Source organism: Orbicella faveolata, unplaced genomic scaffold, assembly GCF_042242905.1.
Source record: "Orbicella faveolata isolate gen_17 unplaced genomic scaffold, um_ofav_v1 contig_1, whole genome shotgun sequence".
NCBI classification, from domain to species: domain Eukaryota; kingdom Metazoa; phylum Cnidaria; class Anthozoa; order Scleractinia; family Merulinidae; genus Orbicella; species Orbicella faveolata.
The window spans coordinates 6,098,884-6,110,465 of NW_028301536.1; the positions used below are offsets into that span (position 1 = coordinate 6,098,884).

Consider the following 11,582-nt stretch of genomic DNA (forward strand, 5'->3'; position numbering starts at 1 on the left):
GTCACGAAGTTGAATGCAGTTCTTATATCTTAAACAAACTTGTTGCTTAGGTCGATCCAAGAATTTCAAATCGCTTTTTTAAGTATAAGCTGTGTGCGTCGCGTCGTTGTATAATATCCCATCCGTAACGCATCATAACAAGGATGTATTGTACTTTTTCATTTATTTAATGACATGTCGTATCTTGATGAGAATTAATATCTGCTGACAATGGTTTATTGAAGAGTCACCTTAGGCAAATAATACAGTTAATGCCTGTTTTAAATCAGTAATATTCATAGAAAAACCAACGCGACCATTTACTTACCACAGATGGTATTCCACCTCCCGGGAGTAAACAACTCCTAGTCAGTTCATAGCTCCGATCGAAGGTGAGTGGGCCTGTTTATTGACATATAACAAATGATATATAGAGAGTATTTTCGTTAATGTGCGTGTTTTGTAAATTGTAACTTTTAATCATACTTCTACTTATAACTGAATCTACCTGAGTTTATTTTGCCGTAATGCGATCCGGTTGTAGATATGACTGGGTGCGGTCTCGAAAAAAAGAGAAGATACTGCAATTCCACTGTACTTTTTGGCAGCTTAAGTCTAAAAATTCTTGATAATGTATACCTTAATAACAGTTAGTGAGACGCATTTATAATATTTCGCAGGCCTTAAAAAGGCATTCAGCTTTAACCTTCTTCCAAACACAAAATCTGGCATATGACAGCATACTCTGAAAAGTTGAATTCGGGCTATGTTGTGCGTGTTGCAATCAAAGTTTTAAACAAAAATATGTACATTTTTTGTCATGCCTCGTTCCCATACTGATTCTCCGCGTGAATTTTCCCCTATTCGTCGATTAGTTTGAACCGATCGAAGTTGGCAGATTACAATTTCGTGTCGCAAAAACCACGCTTAACGAAATTTGAGTCATTTAAAGGGTTCGCAAAACAGTTGTTTTTATTGTACTTCTTTTCCTTTTTCAATCATCTTTATTTCTTTTCATCTAGACAGACATAAGAGAACTTAGTAGTTTATGAGGTTAAGCTCACAAAAGTAAGACAAGTCGCGTTGTTTTCGCAATCATGTAATCGTTCGCTGTCACTAAGACTGTTTGAGACAACACCACCCTTGGTCGTAGACATCATTTACAAACGGTGTAATGCATAATTTGCAAACAGCGCTAACATTGAGGCGTTGTTTGCTTTGCTACTTTCCACTTCGCTACACACGAATAATTATGAAGCCCTCTGCCAATTTTTCTCGATGTCGCCACCAGTTCAGTATAGATGGTTACCACCCGAAGCTAAACCAAAAGCTCCGTGTAACCAGTATATGAAGCTGTGGTATATAAAGTGGACCAATAGTTCACTATATATAGACATTAACATTTTGTGTTTGACCTATGAAATTTCTTTGCCTGAAAAATAGGTTCACTGACTGCCAAGAAACAGCAGGCTTCTGGTCCTGAGATAACATAGGCCACATACAGACTGTGAGGAATTTCGGTATCAGTTATGAATGCGAATATTGTGGTTGGTATAGTATTCATAGTCACTTTCTATGGTGCAGTTTCAAGGTAAATTTTCTTTCATGAAATCAAAATATTCCTTGTTTTAGTAGGGAGTTTCTGTCACGTCGTTCTGACAACTAACTCCTTGATTTATAAAACCAGTGTTAGTTTTTAATCCTCTGTAATCTTATTACTACTTTTGTAATTCTATTAAAATTAATTCTGAAAAAAACCATTTGCAAATAAATATACAAATTAGAATAACCGCTTGCTCGATACCACAGGCGCACGGAGTTTCAACATCGGGGGCTAAGACCTTATTAAATTAAGATCCTGAGAATAAAGACGCGGACAACAGCGAGCATTTGTACAAGCCATTGTTAAAGGGAAACTTAAAAGCTTTATTTCGAGGATGAATTGATGGAGGACATCAAACCCGCGTTTACTTGTTTGTGTTGTAATTAACAGCTTTGTTTCTTGGTTGAACTTGCATTGGAATTACAGGATTAACCTATGAAGAACGTTCGAGCTTGAGCATGTCAAAAAATTCTGCATGTCTGCGCCGATTTCCCACATGTCCGATCGCAACTGCCACGCAGAATTTACAAGGAAAATAGAAACCTTTTCCGAAACCTTTGCAGTGATTTGCACAACAAAACGTTTTCAGTATTATGCATTATTGCGATTTTTATTTTATTTTATTTTATTTTATTTATTATGTTTATTTTATTTCTTCCTATTTCGCCCTGTCTTGCTACCCAAATTCATAACATTTTGAGGGAAAATGCTAAATTTTTTGTATTGAGGCGCGAAACGCCGCCTCGTACGCTATTGCTCAAAAATCATCTTACAATAATTTTGGTACTCTCTCTCTATATTTTTTCACCTCTCGCATAATACATGATCTTTCTCATTAATTTTTTCCCTAGTTTGTCGTCTGGCCAACACGATGAGCGTCGCGCGGTCAAGATGGTACCGATGAAGAACATGTCAAATAAAACCTTGCAAGACATTCTACGAGTGGCTAAATTGTAAGTACCTCTTTAAACCTGGCGAGGGACGACGTGAATTTAGTATAATATCAAACAAGTTTTCAAACACACATAATTCTCAATTACTAACAAATCGGCACAACACGTACAAACAAAAACAACCAGCGTATAATAGAGAAGAAAATATAAATATATTTTAATCATCACAAACAAGAGAGGGCGGAAAACCAAACATAGCGAAAGAAAAATAAACAAGAACAAAATAAGCAAACACAAATTTTTAGCGTTAGACTCATAAGGTATAACAGTATTCCATACATTACTTTTAAATAAACACATTAATTTAAAGAGAGAATTAGTAAAATCATTCTAATTTTACTATGAGAATGTCATGATTTTCGTTACAAAGGCATGCTTGTTTTGTTTATAAGTAGCACATGGCACTGACCTTGTCTATCTAATTATACGATAATCTTTGCTTTTTAAGGCTCGGAGTGCTTGTGGAATGCGATGTCTCTCTTCCGCAAAAGGCTAACTTGGTTTGCAAAGCCAAAAGGTTTATGGAAGTTCTCACGATGAAAGACAAATGGAAGTTGAAAGTTAGCCCGTATGGATTCGCTCTGTTAGATGTGCCAAGTCCCTGAACATTAGTTGGTCGTGATTTCGCAAATCCCTTCACAAGGTTTTATTTAGAGGGATACCTTCAAACTGTCCTAACCACCGACTTAAGTCTTATCGTGTACAAAGGTTTGGTCAATAATATCACCGATAAAGAAATAAGCCACAGCTACAATTACCGGATTTTGTCAAAGTTCTTTGAAATGTCTGCGAAGCTTGGAGGGGTAAGACTAACTCTTTGTTTGTTTGTGTGTTTGTGTGTGTTTACGGTTGTGTCAAACTACTACTAAGCTCCCTCGTGTAAGCTAATGGACAAAATATATACAACAGCGTTTATAAACGAAACCTTAGGCAAGCTGTACACATATAGCATGTGATATAGCGTATGTGCTGGATCACTCGAATGGCGACTAAGAAGTCTTCATTCGTAGAACAAACCTCAGTGTTTTTATTCCTAAAGGTATATAACAGGCGGCCATCGAAATATGAAGCCTTCATTGACGACAAGACTGACTGGATAAGTGACAGGTTCTTCACTCAGCAGCGCCTGGCAGGAGTCAACCCTATGTCACTGAGACGAGTTACTCTCCAAGCTGGTAAAACTTCTTCTAAGAATGGTGTCGCTAGAAGAACAATAACTACCTTTCAAGTTAAAGAAAAACATTAAAAACTTTTTTTGAGCTGCTTTTCAATTTTGGATCGTTCTTGATGGTTTTTTTCAAATGCAGGCTCTTTGCCGGCTCTTGCACTATTTTTTTTAGCGACAATTATAGTGAAAATAACAATGTAAATAACTGTTATTCAACTTCTATTGATCATGGCTAGGAATGATATTGATAACGATAATAATGATGATAGTGGCAGTAATAATGATGATGATAATATTAATGGTACTGATGATAATAATCATATTGATAATAATGGTAATAATGATGATGAGAATGATAATGATGATGATGATGATGATGATAATAATCGTATTGATAATTATGATAATAATGGTGCCGGATAATGATGGTGGTGATGATGGTGATGATGGTAATGATATCAATGATAACAAGACAGGAACAAATAAAAATAAAAATAAGAGTGCACATGTCCTACGTTGCTTTCTTTTAATCCTTCCTTTATTCTCGTTTAGGTTCAGTAGGGTTGGATTGGGAAACACTTTATAAAACACTGAATACAGAATTTGACTGGGGAGGCGCTGTACGAAAAGCTTTGGGAACCGATGACACGTTAAAAGAGGTATTATTACCGTCCAGAAGATAAATACCAAAGGTTTTACAGTACAAATTCTTAAGCCGCACCAGTTCGAAGAAAAGTCACTTATCAAAGCGCTTAACTTTAAAACAAAGGGTTTAAGTTTTTGTTGTTGTTGTTGTTGTAAACCGACTAATTGCGGGGGGAACACAAACTAAGTCCGAACCTCTCGCTTAACTCGAGGGTTTAGAGAAAGCTCCAATCTAAAGTTCAATTTTGACAACAATGAAAGCTGTTTATTGTTTATTTATTTATTTATTTATTCTTTTTTGTTTTGTTTGTTTGTTTGTTTTCAGGCCATTAATCAAGGTCGAGTCTACGTTCTTCGTTACGAGTTGTGTGACGACCTACCCAGAGAAAAGGTGGACCTTACTGACAGAGATCCCAATAGGACAATGTGGGACACACTCTCTCCCATTGCTCTGTTTGCGTCTGCGGAAAATTTCCTAACAAAAACCAATAATCTTGTCCCTGTGGCCATTCAAATGGATTACACTCCAGGTTCAGTATATAAAAGATTTTATGAAGTTAATATCTACTAAACCATTACCTTTCCGCAACAATCTTTGTTAACCTTGTTTCGCTGTACTGTACTTGAGAAATCAAATAGTTTGGGCAATATTATGATCTGATCTCCTTCTTTTTGAAATTAGCTATTGGCTACATAGTTATCAGATTATTTCTGAGTCAGAAAAAAATGACTTTGAAGAAAGAAAGTAGGTTAAAAGATCAAGCAAAAAGCAAAATTATAGATGTCAACGAAAACAAAGACAAAAATAGATTTACATTTTAAAACAGCCGGGCTTTTTTTTTAATTGTCTGTTAAGTTGGGAAGAATCATATAGACAATATAAAGGAAGTAAATAGTGATAAAACACACCAGTGCTTTTTTTTACAAATAACAAATAAGAGTAGTTTTCTGAGCTAAAATCATTCTTTCTCATCAGATTCAGCTGTGTATACTCCTGAAGATGATGACAACTGGATGTTGGCCAAATTGAATGTCCAGGTTACAGATCTCGGATATGCACAAATTGTGGAGCATCTTGCTAAGGTATGTCACTACTATGAATTTTTAAAACTTTCCCTAGCCTCACACAATATTATAAGGGAGAAGTTTAAGCGGTGCACAGATCGAGGCCATTCCAAATTGAAAAGAGTTCTTAAGTACAATTTCGAGATTTCTATTGGCAAATAGTTCAGTAATCAAGAGCAAAACCTCGAATCAAAGAAAAAATTGGCGTACCTTAAACATCCTCTGTGGCAGACAGCAAAGGGAATACAAGCTACTGGGCCATCTACCGAGGGGGTAAACTGTGCGTAAATTATAATAATGATAACTTTATTTACGTGTCAACAAGGTTTAGCATTGCAGCTAATTGGGAACAACTAAAACGAGTTACAATTATCAGGACTATGCACAAATAAAGTTTCAAAAAATCCTAACTATTCACAAGAAAAAAAGCCTATCTATCGTAATCATGAAATACAGAAGCGAATAAAATTACAAATAAAGTTAACCAAGAATGAAGAAAGTAGTGAAGTTGCCGGAACACTTAGGACATTTGTACCCACTGCTTACATCAATTAAATTGTTTAAATTCCTTTTTCTGAATAAATGTGATTTCTAAAATTCTTTAAACTAAATAATTTAACATGATTGGGAAGTCTGGCCCATAGATTTGGACCCAAATTACAACCAGACTGAGTGCTATAAGTTTCTGAGAAACTGTGAGAAAAATACAATAATAAAGTAATGAAATTAACAAAGATTTATCGAGAGGTATATTTTATCACCGCTGATTGGCATGGATTACACTGTTCATGTCAAACAGCGAAAGTAAACACCAAATGAGCTTGTGGTACAGTTCACAGAAACAAGCTTGGATATTTCTGTTCTGTATTGAGCCACAGTATTTCATTATCCTATCTTGTACTCTGAATGTAGGAATGGAAAAAAAAAAAAAAAAAACAGTTCAGTCTTTCCATCTTAGTCGGCGGCTCGTTGAATCATCTTGATACGATCAATTCAGCTGCTGTTTATTTCAAACTCAGCTCATCAATTTGCAAAGTATAAGCAGCAAGCTTCCAGAAATTTGTTTCATTATTGCCACTTCGGCTGGCTTTTATTTGGCAAATAACTCTTAGATCGTTATTTTGGGGTGAAAAGAGAACTTTGAAAAGTCAATCTGAGTTCGAAACCGAAAGTTTAGCTCAAGCAATTTGGTCAAATTCAGTTTGTGATAGACAGCTTTGTGTCGTTGGCAAATCGAATAATTTGAAGCGTTCTTACTAACGTCACGTTTGGTTGAAATTGAGAGCATAAAGTTCGCCGAAAGCACTTTCGAGTGGTTTCACAAAAAAATTCTAAAACAAAAGTAGGTTCGTGGGTGAAATAATGGTGAAGAGATAAAAATATTAACGCAAAATAGCTAACGTTTCGTATTTATGTTTTAAAGGCAGATATGCCACACGAAGATTAACAATTATTGTCTTTTACAAGGTTCATTTTTTAATGGAGCCATTTTGCGTGATATTGAAACGCACCCTGTCTTCTGCTCATCCACTTCATCAAATGCTCAAGTACCATTGCAGAGACGTGACAGTCCCAAATACCATTGGCGCTCCAAAACTTGTTAACGAAGGACAGTTTATGGATCAGCTGTTTGCATTTGGAAATAGTGGAACCGCCCGCCTTCTCACAGACGCACATTCATTAACTACGTGGGATGTCACAGATTTTAGAAACGAAATAAAGGTATGTGATTCGTCGGTTTCCCTTTCAATCTTTGAGGCTAAAAACATTCAAAGTATTCTGGTTCAGCTAAACAATTTTTTTAAGCCTTAAAGACATGGAAATGAGTTCACACTGACCACAATATTCAATGGGGACTGAATATCCGCAATAAATGTAAACAGGCAACCTTCTCTGCACCAAAAGAGCCTAAGAAGTAGAAAAAAAAAAGTGAACTCTTTTTTTTATGCAGTCTTTCAATGAACTTATACCTAATATTTCTTTTCTTTTTTTACTTTTATCAAGCCTTTGACTGCTGCCCCTTTTTGTTCACGTTCGGGGACATAGCTTGGAACTCTAAATTTTTCCAAATGATTACGACATCCCCGATCGAATATTTCACTCGAGAAACGTTCACAGATGATGTAGCTAGTATACTTCTCAAACAAAAATGCAAGTTGAAAGGGCGATATGTCCATGTACAGTATTCCAGTCTGCATTATTTTTAATGGCGTCTTAGACATACTGACCTCAAATTAATGTTTAACGGGAAGGAAAAAACCGCAACGACATAAGTAGAACAAAGATAAATTACGTTTTTGTTTTAAACCATAAATGGATAGAACTGTCTGCAAGAATAGTCCTACGATCCCGACGCACGCTTTTTTAAAGTTAAGCTGCAGTTTTAATAGGAGCATTTGTGAAACACATAGCTTGGAAATTGTGTGTTTTGCTGTAGACCAGTTACAATGAAGTGTGGACTTCTTTATTTCTCTTGAATGAATAGAAACGCGGAGTCGATGATAAGGAACTTCTTCCGTATTATCCTTACAGAGATGATGGGGAGCAAATCTTGAAAATTATAGAAAATATAGTGAAGGAATACGTCGACTTGTAAGTATTACTGCCCGCGGGAAAAAAGACAAACTTGCAACTCTGTATCAAAGACCAACTTCCTAAAAATAGTTTTGATCGCTTGATCATAAATCTGAGAAATGTCTGTGGTTAGTTAATTAACAAAGTTAAGTCTGACTAAGAAAATGTGGCGTTTTGATAGTAAGCCCATCTACCTTGGGTATTGGGATAACAGCAAAAACACGAAGTTCTGACAAAGAGCTAATCCTCGAAACGCCAGGTTTCCTAAGCTCGCTATGGCAGTTCAGGTCGATGATTTTAAGACTAAGCGTTTCAATTGTCTTTTGACGCAGCACAAGAGTTTCTTAAAAGGATCATTTCCCAACGAATGCTTATACCGAGTATGGTACTTGCATTAGAGCGATACCCTGTCCAATGTCCAATGTCTCCAATAAGTGATCAAACCTTAGACCTTCCAATTTCTAGTCGAATCCTCAACCAAATAGCCGCAGATAACTCGTGGCGGGATATGCCTTTGCATACTAGGTACGGGCTTAAGACACTAACTTCGGACCTTCCTTTAGAGTGCAATGTATGCAAATGCATAAGGTAGACGGGGGATGATGACTTATAGAATACATTTTAACTTTAATTATCCTTGAAAAACTCCTTGTAGGGAGTGTCAGTAAACGTTTTGCATTGTATTGTTTCCTCAGGTATTATTACGACAATGAAGATGTTCAAAACGACTATGAGTTTCAGAGATACCTCCATGAATTGTCCAGTGATTCACTACCGATTTTCCACGGTCGCTATGGGAAAGTAAGTGTAAACTTTTACATGTAAGGTACTTCACGATATTTGGGGTAGTGCAGGGGTAATCGCTCTTTCCACTCAACTCATTCCCCTGGACACGTAAAGCGGCTTGTTCTGGATTTACATGAAGAACTGGACTTCAATCAGTTAAACGCTGAAATCTGCTCTAAGTTCGCCGTGCTATCTAAAAATGGTTTATTTTGTGTTTTAACAGATTCAAGGATTACCCTCAAAGATTGATACTAAAGACGAACTCTGCGATATTGTGACCCGCATTATCTCACAACTGAGCGTCCAACACGCTGCTGTAAACTATCCCCTGTCAGACTACGCTGAGTACACTCCTAACCTACCAACCAAATTGTACAACGATACCAGGGTGAAGGAAGGCGAATTCTCCGTGCTACGTCTGCCAAACAGAAACACCTCCTCTGTAAGTTGTGTGACCTTATTGAATACCTACGCTGGAAATGGCATGGTCATGGGTTCAATCATGCGCACCTAGCTTGTACCGTTAGAGCGGTGCAGTTTGGAATCGTATGAAAAGCTAAGGCATATACATTTAAATTTCGTGAATCTGGCCTTAATTATTATTCAGCGCCTTCCTTTCTCCCCCAACGCAGTGTACGGTAGCATAAACAGAAGTGTACTTTTGAAGGTCGGACAAAGATTGTAGATCTCGTTATGTAGAGTAGATTCTCACTGAAATAACTGTATTTGAATTTGCTTCGAAAGGCAATTTTTCTTAAGGGGTATTCTTTGGCGTTTTCGTTTTTCTTAGACATTTTGTTAATGTACGCAGTGATTTGAGTCTGTGGCAGATGTTGCCTTCAGTCAGTCGTCGATATAGAAACTTACCGAAGGAGACAGATATTCATTCTTTTAACCTACATGCCCGTCAATCATGTATAGGGAGTCAACAACTGACAGCTAACTCACAAAATCAGTAAAGGCAATTGACCTTTTTTCAAGTAAGGCCTCAGTTAGTCAAGCAGGCACTCCGGCAGTCAGTAATTGAATTTGTGCGTTCGTATTCTAGTGATTTAAAAGCCATGATACACTTGATAGAAAGACGGTGAGTAAAACATTGATTAAAATTGAAAATCAGACAGTCAAAATTCAGTTTTTCTGTTTTCACTCCTCAGATCGAAGCCAGCTTTAGTAACGCACTTGCGCTGTACCGTTTTGACTCCTTGTTTGACTATGGCAACGAGCTTCGTGATCACCAGGCCGTCCAGCTCGTCAATCGTTATTACACTTACCTCATGAATGTTGTTCAGCCTGAAATGCAAGAAAAGAACCGAAAGAGGAAGGAAGATGCCTTCTTGACCTATCCGTACCTCATTCCGAGATGGCTGCCAAATGGAATTCAAACCTAATCCATCACATTCTCAAAAACGAACTTGTTTTACACGTCTTCTTTTTCACTTGACGTAGCTTTAGAAGCTGGGGGGTGGGGGGCGGGGGGGGGGGGGGGAATTCTCATATAAAACAGACAGGGATGCTCGTCTCGCTTAGGGGTGTAAATTTCAGTTTTTAGTCTCGTTTAGGGTGTTAAGGAAACAGCGCAAATATTTGTAGCTTCAAGGTCTCGTTTAGGGTTGCACGCAAAGAAATATAACAAAATAAAGTCTATTTTTGACCCAGATTGATCTCTTTTAGGTCAAAAAATGCGTGAGTCATGCCCAGATTAGTCTCCTTTAGGGGTCAATCTCAAAATTTTCGACGAGCATCCCTGTCTGTTTCATATGGAATTCCCCCCCCCCCCTCCCCCAGGTTTAGAAGGCACTACAAATGCATTGTTTGTTACATTGATTATTAGCTCAAGTTTTCAGATATTGTAACAGAGAGCTTTCCTGTGTTTAACCCACCCGCTGCCACATTCTCTGTGGCTTTACTTGCATCAGTACAATTGTTTCAAGGATTTGATGGAGCCAGTTGCGGAGTTGCACGAGTGAGCCGGCTTATAACTTAACCGTAGCTGCATTCAGATATTCATTGATTTCTTAGGGCGTTATATGCGTGTATTCTTTTACATACGGCCAACGATGTGCAAGGAAAGTTACTTTCTTTATTTCAATTTGCACTGTTTTTACTACTGTAGTATGAGAGATTAAACATTTTCTGTTTTAATGAATTTGTTTTAGCCAGAATTTTATTAGCAATTTACATTTGTGATGTCCCAAGAAAGTCCGTCTGTTTTTGTTACTTTGTGACGAGACTGAACCTACGATTACCCGATCCTGTATTCGTCTAACGACGATCGCTAAACAACGTATTACTATGCATATCAATCTGTTTTTTCTTAACAACCATGTCGGTATTCCAAAGGGCCTATTACAAGAGTACTTATCTTCATTTCGGGGCAACAAGGTGCAAAAAGAGAGGGTGTTGCTGGGGGGTGGGGCAGGGGGGCAAGAGGAGGCCGGGGACATCTGCTGTTTGTGGTGTTTAAATTTCAGACAGAGCTCATATAATTCTTAGTCAAGAATACAAAACAGCCAGATTTACAGAGTCACGTACACGTTCTCATTGTTTCCGGAACGGAGTTAGAAATTCAAGTGAAAGGGCAACTGCACAACTCCGAATTAACAAAAAAAAAAAGACTGGTTTTTTTTATTTAAAAGATGCTTTGAAGTAAAATTATACATCTTTAAACAAAGAAATGCCAGGTTTTAAGAGCTGTCTGCTTACCTTTTCATTAACATGAAAAGTCAAAAGGTCTCTCATTCTACCCAAGAGACCTGTGTCAAATCGCTCCTAGAGTTCGCCGTTTCATCTACCCCCAAATTCTTTTCGA

The 11,582-nt window shown here is 37.4% G+C and overlaps 1 protein-coding gene across 2 annotated transcripts; it reads left to right on the forward strand.

Annotated features, from left to right (window-relative positions):
- The first annotated feature begins 300 nt into the window (after window positions 1-300).
- On the forward strand, window positions 301-10,919 carry LOC110064850 (allene oxide synthase-lipoxygenase protein-like). Of its 2 annotated transcripts, XM_089286630.1 has the most exons (13): window positions 301-371; window positions 1,423-1,570; window positions 2,434-2,535; window positions 2,984-3,338; window positions 3,575-3,710; window positions 4,256-4,362; window positions 4,674-4,878; window positions 5,325-5,431; window positions 6,881-7,135; window positions 7,899-8,005; window positions 8,683-8,788; window positions 8,997-9,215; window positions 9,928-10,919. In XM_089286630.1, the coding sequence occupies exons 4-13, from the start codon at window positions 3,318-3,320 to the stop codon at window positions 10,159-10,161; spliced, it is 1,497 nt and encodes a 498-aa protein (XP_089142756.1). In that variant the 5' UTR covers window positions 301-371; window positions 1,423-1,570; window positions 2,434-2,535; window positions 2,984-3,317; the 3' UTR covers window positions 10,162-10,919. The 2 variants fall into 2 exon arrangements, with proteins under 2 accessions (XP_089142756.1, XP_089142762.1); XM_089286636.1 differs by lacking the exons at window positions 301-371; window positions 1,423-1,570; window positions 2,434-2,535; window positions 2,984-3,338 and having other exon boundaries at window positions 3,357-3,710.
- The last annotated feature ends 663 nt before the right edge of the window (window positions 10,920-11,582 follow it).

Bases quoted from the DNA above. Each gene is read 5' to 3' on its own strand.
- LOC110064850 (XM_089286636.1), top strand. From the start codon at position 3,500: ATGTGCTGGATCACTCGAATGGCGACTAAGAAGTCTTCATTCGTAGAA. The intron at 4,363-4,673 runs GTATTATTACCG...GTTTGTTTTCAG, and splicing joins CCGATGACACGTTAAAAGAG to GCCATTAATCAAGGTCGAGT. The intron at 5,432-6,880 runs GTATGTCACTAC...GTCTTTTACAAG, and splicing joins TTGTGGAGCATCTTGCTAAG to GTTCATTTTTTAATGGAGCC.